The sequence below is a fragment of the Pyricularia oryzae genome, chromosome 3, assembly GCF_000002495.2.
Source record: "Pyricularia oryzae 70-15 chromosome 3, whole genome shotgun sequence".
NCBI lineage: Eukaryota > Fungi > Ascomycota > Sordariomycetes > Magnaporthales > Pyriculariaceae > Pyricularia > Pyricularia oryzae.
Genome location: NC_017849.1, coordinates 5,253,375 through 5,269,081, shown reverse-complemented (window position 1 = coordinate 5,269,081; position 15,707 = coordinate 5,253,375). Strand labels below are relative to the sequence as shown.

Sequence of the window (15,707 nt, the reverse complement as noted above, 5' to 3'; positions counted from 1 at the left end):
AATTCTGACCGCTGATATTGGGCAGGTAACCACGATTGATTGGCATGCCAACCTCGAAGCTTTTTTCAGTAGTTACTTTGCATAGGGCTCGAGTTCCAACGGATCAACCAGACATGAAGCAATTAGATGGCACCCATCATAGGTACGTAGTAGGTGTTCTCTTCGAAAACCTTTAAGGCTGTAGCACGATATGATATTTAATGACAACAACCTTGCCTAGGTAGTCAAAAGCAGTGGCAGTACCCGCTAGGTTCTAAGACCACATGACACCGTCCCTTTTTCAGTAGTGGTAAAAATCCGTTCAAATGCCCAGTTGACAATTCCGGATCCATCCATGGTGCTCGCGCTTCCATATTTTATCCATTCACCAAAGGCCGCGCCATGATGTGATGTTGGCTAAACTAAAACCGCAGTATGTATGCTGCTGGTTGTTCCAGATTTGCACGGCTCCCCACATACGAAGATCCCGCTGTCGCCCTTGCACTGCTTGCGCATGCTGCTCCTCCATTTACTTCTCCACGATCAGTAAGTACCACATTCGTAGTACTTGTGTTGGTATTTGCGTTGTTGTTTCTGTTGTCCTTACTATGACTATGTGTTGTGTTACCTTTGAATTGCCTTGGTTGTACAAAATAACTATCTCAACAAGGATTATCCAGAATTTCAATGTTGCCCCCTCCAAATGACATAGGCATCGCGATTAGCTGGCTGTAGGTATACTGAGCTCAGCCTCCGAAAACGGATACCCAAACACAGTATCGACCTGACTTGGGTGGAGGAGACTTGCATAGGTACCTCCAGCTCCAGCTCGGGACTAACAGCCCGTGACTTCCGGCTTCTCCCCCACTCCGTGAGCGATGCAGATAAGGAAACCGCGCCTTCTCCATTAGCGGTGGTCGTCAACCAGCCGGAACCCCGCGCGATCCCTCACTGCGGATTGGGAATGATCGAACCACTTGAACCATGATTGAGGGCTAAGCAAAGGCATGGGCCGATTTTACGACCTTCAATGGGGCACAGTTTCATTGCACCGGTTCTACCAATGGAGTTGTGAGATTGTGGACGAAACAACACATCCTGGGCTGGAGCATTGATTAATCTTTAGGTTTTCGTGTCTCTCTCGAGATCATGTGCAACTGGGTAGCTGCATTGGTAGTGTTTTGTTCTCAATATTAAACAGATGAAAAACCAAAATATTCTCCCTCATTCTCTCGTTTTCGCACCTCATTTTCTGAGAGTTTTAGTAGTATTTTGAATAACCGAGGGTATATATTCGAGGTGCGTAGGCAGTGACCCGTTTCACCATCTGCCACATCCAACGTCGTGCATCCATTCACCTTTACTCATAGTCTAGGCACCTTATTAACTTCAGTCCAGAACAACAACAACTGCTGCTACAACAACAACCCACTTCCCTACAACAGTATCAAGGTAGCCTCATAATCTATTCTAGTGCTTTATTTACGCAACTATGCCTTCACTATCTGCAGCCCGGTACGGCAAGGACAATGTCCGCGTCTACAAGGTTCACAGGAATGCAGAGACGGGACAGCAGAGCGTCACAGAGATGACCGTATGCTGCCTGCTGGAGGGCGAGATCGACGCATCGTGAGCAGCCGGCCTACCCCGGGCCTTAAGGGAACCCACTTACCCACCAACATGTCACCCACAGGTCCGCTGACCAGGTATGATGAGCACAGCTTCACAAAGGCCGACAACAGCGTGGTCGTTGCCACCGATTCCATCAAGAACACCATCTACATCAAGGCCCGGGAAACCCCCGTGAATCCTCCGGAGCTCTACGCCTCCATTCTGGGCCAGCACTTTATCGACACGTACCCGCACATTCACACGGCCCACGTCGACGTGATCGTGCACCGCTGGACCCGCATGACTATCGACGGCCAGCCGCACCCGCACTCCTTCTTTCGGGACGGGCAGGAGACCCGCACCGTCGGCGCCGTGGTCCGCCGCGGCTCTGGCCTCGCCCTCCGGAGCGGCATCGCGGGTCTGTCGGTGCTCAAGAGCACGGGCTCGGCCTTCCACGGCTTCGTGCGCGACGAGTTCACCACCCTGCCCGAGACGTGGGACCGCATCCTCTCGACCGACGTCGACTGCGGCTGGTCGTGGAAGTCCTTCCCGGACCTCGACGCCGTCAAGGCCATCGTGCCCAAGTTCGACCAGGCCTGGGAGGACGCCAGGTCCATCACCATGAAGACGTTTGCTACTGACGATAGCGCCTCGGTCCAGGCCACCATGTACAAGATGTGTGAGCAGATCCTCGAGGCTGCACCCGAGGTCGAGAAGACGGACTACTCGCTGCCAAACAAGCACTACTTTGAAGTTGGTAAGTGACACAAGTTTTTCTGTTAACCAGCTAGGCGTTTAGAGGTGGGTGAGTCTGCCTACTGACAATGTCATCTTTTCTGAACGCAGACCTCAGTTGGCACAAGGGTCTGGCAAACACAGGAAAGGATGCCGAGGTTTACGTGCCTCAGTCGGGGCCCAATGGTCTCATCAAGTGCGAGGTTAGCCGCTAAAGGTAGCATTGCTTGTGGGATTATTGTTGTTGATTGCAAGTTACCAGTCCGAACTGAAGTTTCTTGAATACTCTTTGGTTATATCATAGTCTTATGCATGCGCCACTGGACACAAATATAGGTTAGCATATATAGCAGCGTGACAGAGGGTTTATCTCCCATGAACGGCAAACAAAAACCGTAAGGACTCTAAAGCCCTAAACTGGCTATGCATTTTTTTTTTCAGCCCAGTTCAACCTCTTCAGGTCAAAACAAGCCCCGGCCTTGATACTGTACTGACGAGATATCGAGATCGTAGATTGTCAGCTTTAGCCTGGTGACCTTTGTGCTGAAAGCCAGCTGTTTTTAATCTGCCTTCAAATCGGCTTAGTCGAGTAAGCCCCTGTGTCGTAGAATGGAAGGATATTGCTCCAGAGGTCAGCTTCTTGCCAACAGCTACCATCGTGGAAACCGCCTATGTGGACCTCAATATTTCGTAGATAGAATACAATTTATGTCATATAAAGCAACAGGGTATGATACATATCCGGGCTCAACGGTTTTTGCCAGATGTCAAGCCTTGGGACCCGACGTTTATCCAGTCAGCCAGGCCCCCGAACCCAACCAAGTCTCTTATAACCTGTTCATATCAGCAGCGCGAATGGCCTTAACAGCCTCCTCCCACCCAGGCCTGCCGACAGTCTTGTCACCAAACCTCACTATGTTCCTCTTGTACGGGTGTGCCTCTCCCTCAAACGCCTTAAGCCTGGCCAGCCTCTTGTCCCTGAGTCTATTCTTAGGCAGCATTCCGCTGACGGCCTTCCTCAGGACCTCAGAGCCGCCAAACTTGTCCATCAGGACGTCCATGGTGACCGACTTGAGCGAGCCGGGCCTCGTGTTGTGCCGGTAGTAGGTCTTGCGGTACTTCTTCATGCCCGTCGTGTACAGGGCCGCGCAATTGGTCACAACCACGTAGTCACCGCAGTCTGTCGAAGGATCCCAGATCGGCTTGTGCTTGCCCATCAGGATCGTGGCGATACGCGAGGCCAGGCGGCCCAGCGAAGGGGGCGTCACGGCCTCGGGCGGCGACTTGACGGTGCTGAGGACTTGGTGAGGCGCCGAGGCGGAGATGTGGTGCCATGCGCGCGAGTAGGCGAGCCGGGTCTAGAGGACGTCAGATGAGTCTAGTGTTAGTCGAGTGTGTCCGGCGGCTTCAACATCCTTTCCCGATCTCTGGACCAGTAGTGGTACCGTCCATCTTGCGACAGTATACATACCAGGCCGACTGTCTGTGACATCTTGATGATTGCCCAGCTTCTCTGGGTGTTCAAGATGCTGGAGCTCTTTGCCTCCTCCTCCCAAGAATTGAGAACACGGCCTCTCTGCACACCTTGATGAAGTTGAGAGGTTTGCTGCCGCTTGTTTGTCGTCGTTTTGAAGTAACCAATTAATCAGTTGCACCTCACTACTATGCTTAGAGATCTCTTGCCGTAGCTGGGTACCGTGCCAGACGCGCTCGGAAAATCTTGGAGCTTATCGCTTGATAACCTGGCCCCTGCAGAACGGCTGCACCAACCCTAACCCTTTCTTTCGCAGTACTGAGGTGCCGCCCTGCCCCCACCATGCAGCCCGATCATCGGTGCATGTGCTCGCTCATATCATCAACTTTGGGATTGTGAAAATGAGCTCTTGTCGGAAGACCCGGACAGACTGCAACCTGTCGACTCATACGAGACAAAAGATATAGACGGCGGCCTTTGGGCCTAGATTTCGTATGCAAGACAACATCTTGCTTGGATCACTTTGGATGCTCTATACCTGTGATTACTGTATGAAAATGTAGGTACTGCAATGTTGCGTTTGCCCCTCATTAGATTTGTATAGAACCTTCGCGGCGATTAGAAATCCGCGTCACGTTAGTTCTAGTCCTTTGTAAAAGCCTTAGGTACCAAGAACACTCATCCACTTTGATAAAAAATAGAAATAAAAATAAAAAACAATTATTCTCTTGTGTGCTTACCGGCCCCTTTCTTGTTTTCATCCAAGACAAACAAGATCACATCTAACCATCATTCCACAGACTACAACATACCAAGCCATCGTCTGAGTTTCGTCTCGTCTTTCCGGTCCAAGCCGCTTTCGAGGCTTTTGTTCTTATAGTTGCAGATACGCGAATTATTGATCGTCACTTCGAAATCTTTCTTTTTTTTTCACATTTTGTTTTAGCTGCGCAACAGCGCATTAAGTTCTGAGATATCTCGGGCCAACATCTGCAAAGAGAACTGCCGGCTTTTGGTCGGTCTTTGATTGAGAATGGGAGTGAATCATCCGTTTCAGGTATGCCTAGCTTGTATCTATCTGTAATACCTATTGATTTCCCTCTCCGGTCTAGAACTAGATGGTCGTTTACCACGTTCCGACTCCTTACAACTTTGCTTCATCGCCTCCTTGCCTGCGGTTTTTCCGCAAGCCACATTCACAAAACAAAGCAAAACTAGCATCAACCGTACATATCCTCCTGGATGCTTTGATCCGGCATGGCGGGAATCTCGAACTTGGAAGCTGATATTTTTCATTTCGACAGACGCTCTTTGCGGTGCACATGACATGTGACAGCTGCGTCAAGGATGTTTCAGACGCAGTGCAGAAGCTGGGTGGCATCACCAAAGTAGATGCAAACCTCAAAGATCAATTGGTCTCAATCGAAGGCACAGGTCCGTTCCTCTCATTTGGGGGCATCCCAAACCGAGCCAGCCCCTCCTAGGGTAGCTAGCACCTCTTTAGTCACTTGGTCAAGCTCGACTTTACTAAATGGGCCACGCAATCATTCAGCCGCTCCCTCAGCCATAGTAGACGCTATCCAGGCTACTGGAAGAGACGCCATCCTGCGCGGGTCTGGTTCGTCGGATAGTAAGTCGCTAGCAGATTTTGTTCTTCACTTGCCTTACAGGGCAGCCTCGATACTCCAGTCTCATGTGAGAGGGAGGGCAGCTGGCGCACGACCTGTATGTTCAGCATCACTCGTAGCACGTGCCGTCCCGCTTACTTTTGATGTGTGTGTCATCTCAAGGCGCTGCTGTCAGCATACTCGAGACCTATCAGCATCTGAGTGTTGTTGAGACGCACGAGGAGAGAGCCAAGCGTGAGAGGCAAGTCAGGGGATTGGCCAGAATGGTCCAGGTCTCTCCCGAGGTGACGCTGGTGGACTTGACGGTGCGAGGTGTCTCGCCCGGATCATATCAAGTCACAATCCGCGAGTACGGGAACCTAACGGAAGGCGTCGAGTCGGCTGGTCCGGTCTGGGCCGGGTCCGATCGTCCCGCCACAAACCCTAGCGCCAACGGTGCCGCCAAGCCCAGGGGCTTTTTGGGGACCGTTCAGGTGGGAAAGGAGGGCCACGGAAGTGTCTTTATGGAAGCCTCGTTCCAAGTCTGGGAGATCATCGGCCACGCCATGATCGTATCTCCGCATGACGAGGCCGCGAGTGGCGGAAAGATACTCAAGAATGACGCGGACACGGTTGCGGGTATCGTTGCCAGGAGTGCCGGCGTCTGGGGAAACGACAAGACAGTATGCGCGTGCTCAGGGAAAACATTATGGGAGGAACGCAAGGACGAGATTCAGAAGGGCATGTTTTAGCGCGCGGAGATCTAGAAAGACATACCGAGCATTTGTGGGCTGGACCTTAGAAACGAGCCTGGTTCCAACAGGCGTGGCATGTACCTCATCGAGGCCGTGTATGAAGAATGCTTGACCGTCTGCCTCTTTCACGACTGTACAACATCAGAACCCAGCCTACGGGAGTCCCTGAGATTATACCACGCAAACATCTAGACCATCCGAGCTTGATCGACCTTGGCTTTTGTTCAGATTCAAACACTTGATGGACAAAAACCTCTGGGCGTTCCTTTCTTCTTCCGATATATGCTTGCAGGGCACTGATACGTGGTTTTGATCAACCTAAAGTTGTCCACTGGGGCCCTGTGAGGCTGTCGCTGAGTTAAGCTGTCGTCGGTTTTGGTCTGGTCTTTTCCGTAGCCAAGACTTTCTTAGTTGAACAGCTAAGGTAGATCTCTGCTAATCAGGTGCCTTGGTTGGTCCAGCATCAACCCAAAGGAAACATTCGGGAAAGAAAAAAAAGGGGGGTTGCATGTCTCTCTTCCTCTCTCTGTGTCTCTAACACCCCCCCCCCCCCCCGCCCCCCCCCCCCACCGGCTGCAGACCGGAAGGCGGGCGGCAGTGACAGATGCATGTGAACAAGGGCACTTGAGACGAAATATATATCCACTTTGCCCTTAACTTCCCTTAACTTCTAGAGGCTCAGCCACGGAATAGGGTAAGGTACATTCAAGGCAAGGGAAGAGCAAAAGAGAGCATTCCATGGGGAGCGAAGTAGAGACACTTGTTGCAAGGGATTCAGAGTCAAGTTGATTGAGGTTGTCGAAAATGTGCGATGCGAGGTTGGGTTATCGTGTTTGCGTTCGAACCGAAATTACAACTCCATACAACATGGCCTCACATGTGGGCAAATAGGGATAGTTGCCCAGACTCGCCTCTTTGTCGTCTCCCTTCAGCCGCAGTGACAAACAAAATAGGGTAGGTATTCTGTAATGACGACTGCCAAGAAAAGAAAAGAATGCCACCCGCTACTACGTCGCGACAAACACGAAAAATGTGCGTTGTCGATCAGGCACAATTTTCCGGCTGGTCGGCATAAGGCCAAAATATCTAGCGGATACTTTTGACGATGCTGGAATGGGGGGTGGGGGTTTCCAAGCACCAAGATACTAGACTATAAGGCGGGAGAACTATTACGCACTACTAGTACATAGATTAGACTGCATGTTCCACCTGGTCCGGCCGCTATGGCTAGGCGCTTTGTAGGTACTTCGTACTATATAGTTCATGGGACGAAGGCCAAAGGAAAAAAGAGAGAAAAAAAAAAAAAAAAAAAAACAAGAAACGAGCGAAAAGGGTGGTTTGGGTTTGGGCTGAGCTGAAAAATATGGAGAGACCTGCCAGGCCTCAAACAGGAAGCCTGCCAAGCGAGTTTCGGATTTGACCCGCCCCTTTGTAGCCCACTTGTCGTGACACAATATCATCCCATGATTATGATTATTGAGTGTTCCATGGCTTGTTCTTCTGCAGGACAAAAAAGCCAAGATCTTCTTCAAGGGGGGTTAGACTACTATTTACGTAGTTATGGGTGTGTGTATGTAGGTACTTTGTAAATTACGTACAGTACAAGGCGACGATGGTGGCTCGTGGGGACCAGGGGGTAGGTTAAGGTAGCATTAGTTTTGGTCTATTGTTGTGTTAGTGTACTCCGTAGGCCGAGTTTTTGGGTAAGGGGGCTAGTGTAATCAATCAAAGAAAGTGATCATCAGTTAGTCAGGATTTCGTTTGCGATCCGATCACCGATTCCACATTTGATTTTCTTTTGTCTAATCATATGCAATCTGGCATGGGGTCGACAAGGTAGTGGATTGTCACTGGGTACGTACGGTCAGGATGCTTTGCGATATGCTTCTTGGGGTTCGCGCCTACATATCGACATCGGGCTTCAGTCTTGTTTTTCTTCTTCTTGGGTTTTCTTCACCCAATCGTAAATTGGTCTGATGAGTGCCATCGGTGGTGGCCCATGTGACTGACCACAAAATCCTCTTGTAAGCGCCCAGCTGGAGAAATGGCACATTTTTGTCCAATGCATCCTGAAATGACTGGCTTAGAATGAATTTTTAATTGGATAAAAGTATATTGTAAGCAACGGGTTGTCAGTGACTAGCTTTGGAGCTTCCCTGGATTATAAGCGCCTCGCACCAGAAAAAGCAACGTGAACCAATATCACACACCCTACCTGGTCGAGCGCGCACGCAAAGTCATGTCTTTCACAGTCACCAAAAGTCAAAAAATCGCTTTTGGTCAGCGAACGAATCAACCCACCCGATCTGCCGCATTCACTCCCACCGTCAGTGCCACAAGTGTGACAGCTATCGTGAACGAAATGTGCGGTCAATCCTCCGCGATACTGCTGTTGGTTTTTTTTTTTTTTTTTTTTTTTTGGCACACTTTTCATTTTTTGTTCTCAAGGTCAGCTAGACGAAGGACGGGGGATTGGACGTTTCCACCCCCCGATAGGATGTACATAAATCCCGGCCGTAAAACTTGGCTCTTCTTATTCTGGGCAAGCAGCTACAACGAGATCTACAGGCGCGGCCGTTGAAACGACTTGACGGACTAATGAGCTCGTGAATGTCCGATCAACGGTTGCGACGTTAAAACTCAACAAAAGGTGGACAAAACCGAGGATCGATGGGACTGTAACAAAGGGGATGGGAATGTTGACGAGGTCTGGATGGGATTCTCAATCAAGGGGAGTTCGGCTATGGCACTCTACTCCTTGGCCAAAGCTTGGCGGGGTTATCCTCTGTAATGACTAGACTAGTGGGGGGGGGGGTTACTTTTTTTGGCTGTGCGAGGGGTGGAGGAAATACCACGTCAGAGGATGGAAAAAGGAGGAGAAAAAAGAAAGGAAAAGGAATGCGACCTTTTGATACTCCGGTCGAAGGAAGGGACCATCCGTAGAGATAGAAACAATTATTATACTGTAAAATATTCTGTCGGAACCTACAACAAGCGCGTACTAAGATCTGGGGAGGAATCTTCATGGCTAGTTATGATCATGTATTACTACTAAAATTATAGACCTATTGCAGTCTGTAGCAACCAAGGAACGACAGCAGTTGCCCCAAGTGCCGTGGCTGCAGCCAATAAGCCGGTTGGTGGGCAGGCATCCTGGAACACATGATGCTTGGGAAGACAAGGGCCTGATGCGGTAAAAACCCTTGCGGCAACCTGCCTATGCTGCATTGGCATTGATGTTTTCTGGAACCTGTTTGTGGCCATTTCTGTTAAATAGCTGCCTTCGATGAGTTTGCGCCGCAAAACCTCATACAATGACAGTTGGGAGAGGGAGTCAGGAATCACACAGTATAGGGCAACACTAGGAAACAGGAAGCGAGGGCACAGACAGATCGGAGACGAGTAAAAACCAACCCGTGCAATCAAGCACGAGGCAAGAGTTAAGAGAGAGAAAAAGAAAGAAAGAAAGAAAGCTTCAACGTTAAAGTACAGCTCTAATGAACAGCGGCATGCCGAACCGATATTTAGAGTGGGCTCTTCGGCTTGGTCTCTGCAGCCAAGACATTGAAGGGGTAGAAGAAGTAAAAGTGACGATACAATAAAAATACCCCCACTACCTCGGGTTCAAAAGTTAGGTAAACCAATAAGGCAAGGTACTGTACTCCATACGCACCAAGCCAAGAGACGCACGGGAGGCATGCGAACGGATTCCAGAGTGCATCAGAACGTACTTCGTACAGTACACGCATGGCCGCACAAGACAGGCCCTCTAACCGCCTGCCAGGCACCGAGGGATTGGCGGGTGCTGTGATGTTGCAGGGGTAGGTGCTTACCGAGTGCAGTAAGTACGAAGTAAGACCCAATATAATACGATGCACACACCGTAGGTAAGGGACCTGGGTATTACTGTCAATGTGCGTATCCGTTGAACTCACTCTCTCACTCACTTACCTCTTTTCCTTCGGTAGTCACCCAAGCTGAAGCTGAGTGTGAAATCCATGGCATGCCGGGGGGATATTAGGGGGCAAACGGAAGCTGTCGACGAATGAGGAAGTCAGCGCCAGTACAATGCTTGGCCTGGCTTGGCTTTGTTCGGAGCAGGCACACGTGTCTGGCACCCCTGACAGTGGCTGGCCCTTGATTTGATTTGCCGTGCGCGAACATCCTGCCCACCCTCCGACCGCACAACCTCCGTACCACTTTATTGTGAAGTAACCTTGAGTCGCCGAAAAAAACTGGAGTACAGAACATTCGATTCTGTCAATCGAGCCTGGCTATGTGGTTCGATTTCACCACCGGCGTTGCTGCTGCCGTCAATCGAACCTAATCTGTACGAGGATTGACCTACGCAATATTACAGTACGGTGAAATCTGATTATTTGACATTTTGCAGTGGCTGTTACACTATGCCCCGTGGAGAGAAGGAAAGAAAAGCAAATCAATAAATCTTGAAAGGAAAATTGGAACGGATCTTTTTTTTTCTTCCCCTTTTTTTCGTCTCGATTCCCATTTGTACACCACGGCGTAGCAAGCCCCTGGCTCAGCGCCACGAAAAGGTCTGGAAACAAAGCCGCTCTGCCCTGCGACATGCTCCAACTTGTAGTACCCAGTATTAGACGGCTCTCGTCCCTGACTCCAGACCCTTGACCCTTGACCCTTGACCTAGACTCACTTTTCACAAGGGACAAGTGCAGCAGAAAATGAATGCCTGCCTATCCGTGACATCGAAAGACGTTGCACAGAGCTTCACCCAAGCATACCACGAAAAGGCAAGGTACCTCGGGCACAGGCTTTTTCTTCCCGTCTTCATCTACAGGTTCCAACCAAGTACTTTCGTACTACTGCATTAGTGACAGTAATGATGCTAGTGTGCCTGGGCAGTTGAGACTGTGCTTCTTGGGTACTTACACTAACATCCCGTCTACTTAGTACTGACTGTCGGCGGTGGATCGGCCCACTGTCAGCCCATTGCCCTGTAGCGTGAAGCCTATACCCATACTGCAGTCTTGGAGCCAACAACAGTATATGTACAGTAGCCTTTTGTTCCCCCGTTCTGCAAGATCGAGGTCAGAGTAGGGGCTAAAACAGGCACAGAGTTGTTTTCCCATCCAGCGATCGCGCACTGTATGACTGAAAGCTATCCATCCTGTCTGTCTGATCGTCAGGTGTTTGTCTGCGGCATCATTCCCTCGTCTCCCCGTAACTTACTTTTTTTTTTCTCTTTTTTTTTTGGTGCTTCCCGTCATTCTTTATCCCTTGGACCCGTCATTTACGACGCTGGCAGAACTTTCCTCGTTACAATCGTTGCATTTTCAATCTGACTCTCCGCGGTATACCGCGGTTGCGCGTCCCATCATCGTGCCTGCTTAATCCAATACGACGGCATCCCCGATCGCGAGTTTTCTTTACATCGACGTCCGATCTATAGAAGTCCAATACAATACGAGGACGCTACACCCAGCTCCAACATTACGTACATTCCCTCGATACCGGCCTAATCCTGTCTTAATCGCCAAAACCCAGCAAAGCCAGTATACGGTCAAACGGCCTCAAATTTGTGGCCCAACCCTAGAGAGGAAACATAATTACAATCTCCAATCGAAGAGGTCTGGCACCTGATCTTTGAATTAGCTACACCTTGCCTACTCTAAAACCTTCGTGCAGAGAGCAACAAGCAGGCACTTTTGTCACGTCACAGCCAACTGAACCTAACTTAAGCACACTCTGTATCTTGTGCGCACATCCGCCGACAACTTTGAGCTTTTTATTTCTATTTTCTACGCCGAACTCCCCCCTCCCTCTATTAATCATATTCTCTTCCAAACTTATTCTCTTCATACCTACTTGGTTTATTTTTATTTTCATTATCCCTATCTACCACATTAATCGGTCCGTGTGTGCTGCTAGCCGGTACCACACGACAATAGCCAAGCTCTGCACGTCGCTCGCCTTTGAGGCGTCTGGGTCCGAGTTTCTTCCCTATTGCCCAACCAGCGTCGACGTTAGCCCCGACAGACTACCGCCTGGGCCGTGACGAGTCTAGCTTATAGGCGCCAAGGCTATACTAAAAAATTTTTGAACCACCACTGAAAAAGAGGGCCATCCACTTTACGGGTTTGGCGGGGAACAAGACTTACGACTTGAGTGGCAGACGGTGCAAGGGTAGAGCAGGGTGCCAGTGAAAAGAAAAAAGCGGGGGACCCAGGTCCTGCCGTCTCGGAACTGAGCGCAGCCACACCAACTGCGACCGATCTTATTAACCCAATCCCCCCCCCCGCCCTGTGGTTCCACCATTGACCCTATCAAAACCCAACTGAACCGCTCGCTGCCCCCCAAAACCCGACCTGCAACAAGCTAGGTGCGACTTCCTCGCACATATACGCAGCATTTTCTCTGGACCACACCAGTCTGGATAGAAACAACCCCTAACCAAAAGAGAGTTGATTGATTTTAGCATGTCGCTCAAGCAGGTACGTTCGTTATTCGTAACTGATGGACTTCGGCCTGAGTCTTTTTTCTTCCTCTCCCTCCGTCGCTCCGTTATCCTTGCTTGTCGTCGCCGCTCCAACAATTTCAAATCTGCGATTGACTGACATAACCACACAAACTACAGGAGATAGAAACGTGGGTAACGGCCTTAGGCCGGTACGACAACAATGAGTTCGAGGATGCTCTTGGTGAATTCGACAAGATTTCGGATACCTCGAAGATCCTTTTCAACATGGGTGTGATCCATGCCACACTTGGCGAGCACGAGAAAGCCGTATGTACCACCTCCGAGTGCTCTCTGGTGCAGACCAGGAAGAGTGTTTCGCTCGGTGAGTTGCTAACATAAACAAATCTTCCTCTGCAGGTTGAATGCTACCAACGGGCCATCAAACTCGATCAGTACCTTGCTGTCGCCTACTTCCAGCAGGGTGTTTCAAATTTCCTGCTGGGTGACTTCGAGGAGGCACTCGCCAACTTCAACGACACCCTACTGTACCTCCGAGGCAACACAATGATCGACTACGCCCAGCTTGGTCTCATGTTCAAGCTCTACTCCTGCGAGGTTCTTTTCAATCGTGGTCTCTGCTACATCTACTTGCAGCAGAAGGATGCTGGTTTGCAGGATTTGAACTATGCTGTGAAGGAAAAGGTTGTTGAGGACCATAACGTCATTGACGACGCAATTAGGGAAGAGGCCGAGGTGAGTTTAGATACCAGATCAGGTCCCGTCCGTAAATGAACCGAGAGTCTGACAATCTTCTTACAGGGCTACACCGTCTTCTCCATTCCCGTTGGAGTTGTTTACAGGCCTAACGATGCGAAAGTTAGAAACTTGAAAACGAAGGACTACCTCGGAAAGGCACGGTTGGTGGCTGCGTCGGACAGGTCCAACGCCTTCACTGGATTCGCCGGTTCCGAGATCAAGAACTCGGGCAAGGCCGATGTCAAGGACGACAGGCCTAGTGACAACATCTCCTTTGCTGCCACGAACCTCGTTAAGCCTGGATTGCAGAGCAGGGCTCGGCAACAGTCGGAGCCACCGAACAGCAGGAACGTTTTCCCGCCCACGCCGCCGCCCGAGAATGACAAGCAGACTATGAGCCGTGGTGCTTCTGTCCGCAATGGACCGAAACCAATGCCAGCCAAACTGAACATCGACAAGGCGAGACCCAATGACCGCTACGAACGTACCACATCGCCCCAGGAGCAACGTTCGAGGGCTCCCAGCCGGGCTCCTTCTAACGCACCGTCGCGAGGCTTCTCAACACGTGAGCCGCCGCGGAGGAGACCACGATCCCAAGAGGAGGAAGAAGGATATCTGGACGACGTCTACGACAACTACGGAGGTGGTATTGGCGGTGGCGGCGGCAGCATCAGGGGCAGTCGGTCGCAACGCAGGGCACCTCAACAGCGGTATATTGAGGAGGAGGACGAAGGCAGCGACTTTGACGATGGATCCTTCGACGAGGGTGACTTTGAGATGGTATCCAACCGCCGTCCCGGCACAAACTCGATGTCGAGCTCATCACGAGGGCAGTCAAGGAGACCAGACATTCGCAACATCAAGGTCAAGGTGCATTACACAGCTACAGACGACACAAGGATGATTCTGATCGGAATGGCCTGCGAGTACTCGGATTTCGTCGAAAAGATCCGCAACAAGTTCAAGATTGCATCCCGACGCAGCGTTAGGATCAAGGTCCGCGACGACGAAGACGGCGGAACAATGATCACCATGGGTGATCAGGATGACCTGGACATGGCCATCATGGCCTCCAAGTCAATGGCCCGGAGGGAAAGGTCAGACAATGGAAAGATGGAGGTAAGAGTTTAATAATCGTCCCGAAGACTCGACGAAGCCCGAACGATCAGCCCCGAACATGCACTAACAACTAGTCTTACCATCTATAGGTTTGGATTCAGGATGCATGATAAAGCGAGCGATGGTTTTGACTTCCTAACTGCAACGCATCTCATATACCCCAGCACCCGAGTGCGTTTCTTGTCGATACGAAGTAATGATGGCTCCTACCTGGCCATTCGTCACCATGAGTTGTCAGCCAGCTGACTTTGTGACATTTCGGGCGCACGAGGCAATTATCTATGCATAACATGGCGTCTGGCCGGGTGAGCCCGATCTTTTTATTTTATTTTATTTTTTTCTCGATCATGCTCGGGCCGTTGTTTGGGCCCGTCATGAATTAGCATTAAACATACTTTTAGAGGGCGGGTTTCTACAGTTTCTACCCAGGCAGGCGAACTTTGGATTTTGGCTGGTTCATTTCCTTAATCTTCTAACTGCATGTTTTCTTTCTCTTCTATCGTTTATCAGCAAATCAATGTCTGTCCCAAAGAGTTTCTGTCATGTTTCACTTTTTATTATATATTGATTTTGATCAAATCTAGGCCGTGACGGGCTATGGCATAAGTCTGTTTCCCCGCCCCGTTCGGGATTTTCTTCTTTTCCTACGTCAAGCATGGGAGTCCAAATCTGGCACCGGATATAGTTAGTCTAGAATCTCTGCTTCACAGCAGGCAGAATATTTGGGCATGGGCATCGTTGTTCAATATGATCTACCGAAATAACATATCCATCCTGAAGTACACATGCCAAACAAGGGTGCAAACATCTAGACGATCTCAGAATGGCATGGGTTGTTCTGTCGACTTGTGAACTCTATGTAGACAATGGCAGGTCATTGAGACTAGCTAGCTGGTTGGTTGGCCTTGAACGGACGGGCAAAGTGTTGATTCAACTTGCAACGAGTAAATGAGTGTCTGATTGGGAGCTTCGGCCGTGACCGTCGGGCGTACGTCATATCATACCTGGTCAGTGTTTCATAACCAGGAGTGTGGTCGAGCATGTTGAAATTGGGGGGGGGGGGGGGGGGGGGGGGGGAATAACAAAACCTTGCTGATGTTCCGACTTGGCCCCCGATGTGTGAGAATGAACCAAAGATGGGGAGAATAGAAGAAGTAAAAGAATTAAAGGCGGAGGATTTGAGATAAATAAGTAAAAATATGAAACGATTATTCCCAAAGTTCGGTGATGGTTGA

At 50.1% G+C, this 15,707-nt stretch overlaps 4 protein-coding genes across 5 annotated transcripts; 3 read left to right on the top strand and 1 right to left on the bottom strand.

Annotated features, from left to right (window-relative positions):
- Positions 1–1,066: 1,066 nt before the first annotated feature.
- Positions 1,067–3,137, top strand: MGG_05283 (uricase). The gene is made up of 4 exons (XM_003712795.1): positions 1,067–1,278; positions 1,378–1,608; positions 1,701–2,347; positions 2,437–3,137. Exons 2-4 carry the CDS (start codon positions 1,472–1,474, stop codon positions 2,538–2,540), a joined length of 888 nt encoding a protein of 295 aa, XP_003712843.1. The 5' UTR covers positions 1,067–1,278; positions 1,378–1,471; the 3' UTR covers positions 2,541–3,137.
- Positions 2,857–4,033, bottom strand: MGG_05282 (50S ribosomal protein L13). The gene is made up of 2 exons (XM_003712794.1): positions 3,797–4,033; positions 2,857–3,683 (listed from the first exon to the last, which is right to left on the bottom strand). Exons 1-2 carry the CDS (start codon positions 3,815–3,817, stop codon positions 3,153–3,155), a joined length of 552 nt encoding a protein of 183 aa, XP_003712842.1. The 5' UTR covers positions 3,818–4,033; the 3' UTR covers positions 2,857–3,152.
- A 387-nt stretch (positions 4,034–4,420) lies between these two features.
- MGG_05281 lies at positions 4,421–6,705 on the top strand. 2 transcript variants are annotated; one of them, XM_003712792.1, is made up of 4 exons: positions 4,421–4,856; positions 5,104–5,233; positions 5,352–5,429; positions 5,590–6,705. In XM_003712792.1, the coding sequence occupies exons 1-4, from the start codon at positions 4,833–4,835 to the stop codon at positions 6,156–6,158; spliced, it is 801 nt and encodes a 266-aa protein (XP_003712840.1). In that variant the 5' UTR covers positions 4,421–4,832; the 3' UTR covers positions 6,159–6,705. The 2 variants fall into 2 exon arrangements, with proteins under 2 accessions (XP_003712840.1, XP_003712841.1); XM_003712793.1 differs by having other exon boundaries at positions 4,421–5,025; positions 5,104–5,429.
- Positions 6,706–11,369: 4,664 nt separating this feature from the next.
- MGG_05280 (NADPH oxidase regulator NoxR) lies at positions 11,370–15,300 on the top strand. Its single transcript, XM_003712791.1, has 5 exons — positions 11,370–12,631; positions 12,775–12,924; positions 13,015–13,350; positions 13,417–14,472; positions 14,562–15,300. Exons 1-5 carry the CDS (start codon positions 12,617–12,619, stop codon positions 14,580–14,582), a joined length of 1,578 nt encoding a protein of 525 aa, XP_003712839.1. The 5' UTR covers positions 11,370–12,616; the 3' UTR covers positions 14,583–15,300.
- The last annotated feature ends 407 nt before the right edge of the window (positions 15,301–15,707 follow it).

What these genes read in the sequence shown, in the direction of transcription:
- MGG_05283 (XM_003712795.1), top strand. Translation starts at nt 1,472, where the DNA reads ATGCCTTCACTATCTGCAGCCCGGTACGGCAAGGACAATGTCCGCGTC. An exon ending in GAGGGCGAGATCGACGCATC is followed by an intron (nt 1,609 to 1,700) that starts GTGAGCAGCCGG and finishes TGATGAGCACAG; the next exon opens with CTTCACAAAGGCCGACAACA. An exon ending in CAAGCACTACTTTGAAGTTG is followed by an intron (nt 2,348 to 2,436) that starts GTAAGTGACACA and finishes TTCTGAACGCAG; the next exon opens with ACCTCAGTTGGCACAAGGGT.
- MGG_05282 (XM_003712794.1), bottom strand. Translation starts at nt 3,817, where the DNA reads ATGTCACAGACAGTCGGCCTG. An exon ending in TGTCACAGACAGTCGGCCTG is followed by an intron (nt 3,684 to 3,796) that starts GTATGTATACTG and finishes GACGTCCTCTAG; the next exon opens with ACCCGGCTCGCCTACTCGCG.
- MGG_05281 (XM_003712793.1), top strand. Translation starts at nt 5,192, where the DNA reads ATGCAAACCTCAAAGATCAATTGGTCTCAATCGAAGGCACAGGTCCGT. An exon ending in CGGGTCTGGTTCGTCGGATA is followed by an intron (nt 5,430 to 5,589) that starts GTAAGTCGCTAG and finishes TGTCATCTCAAG; the next exon opens with GCGCTGCTGTCAGCATACTC.
- MGG_05280 (XM_003712791.1), top strand. An exon ending in TTGGCGAGCACGAGAAAGCC is followed by an intron (nt 12,925 to 13,014) that starts GTATGTACCACC and finishes CTTCCTCTGCAG; the next exon opens with GTTGAATGCTACCAACGGGC. An exon ending in CAGACAATGGAAAGATGGAG is followed by an intron (nt 14,473 to 14,561) that starts GTAAGAGTTTAA and finishes TACCATCTATAG; the next exon opens with GTTTGGATTCAGGATGCATG.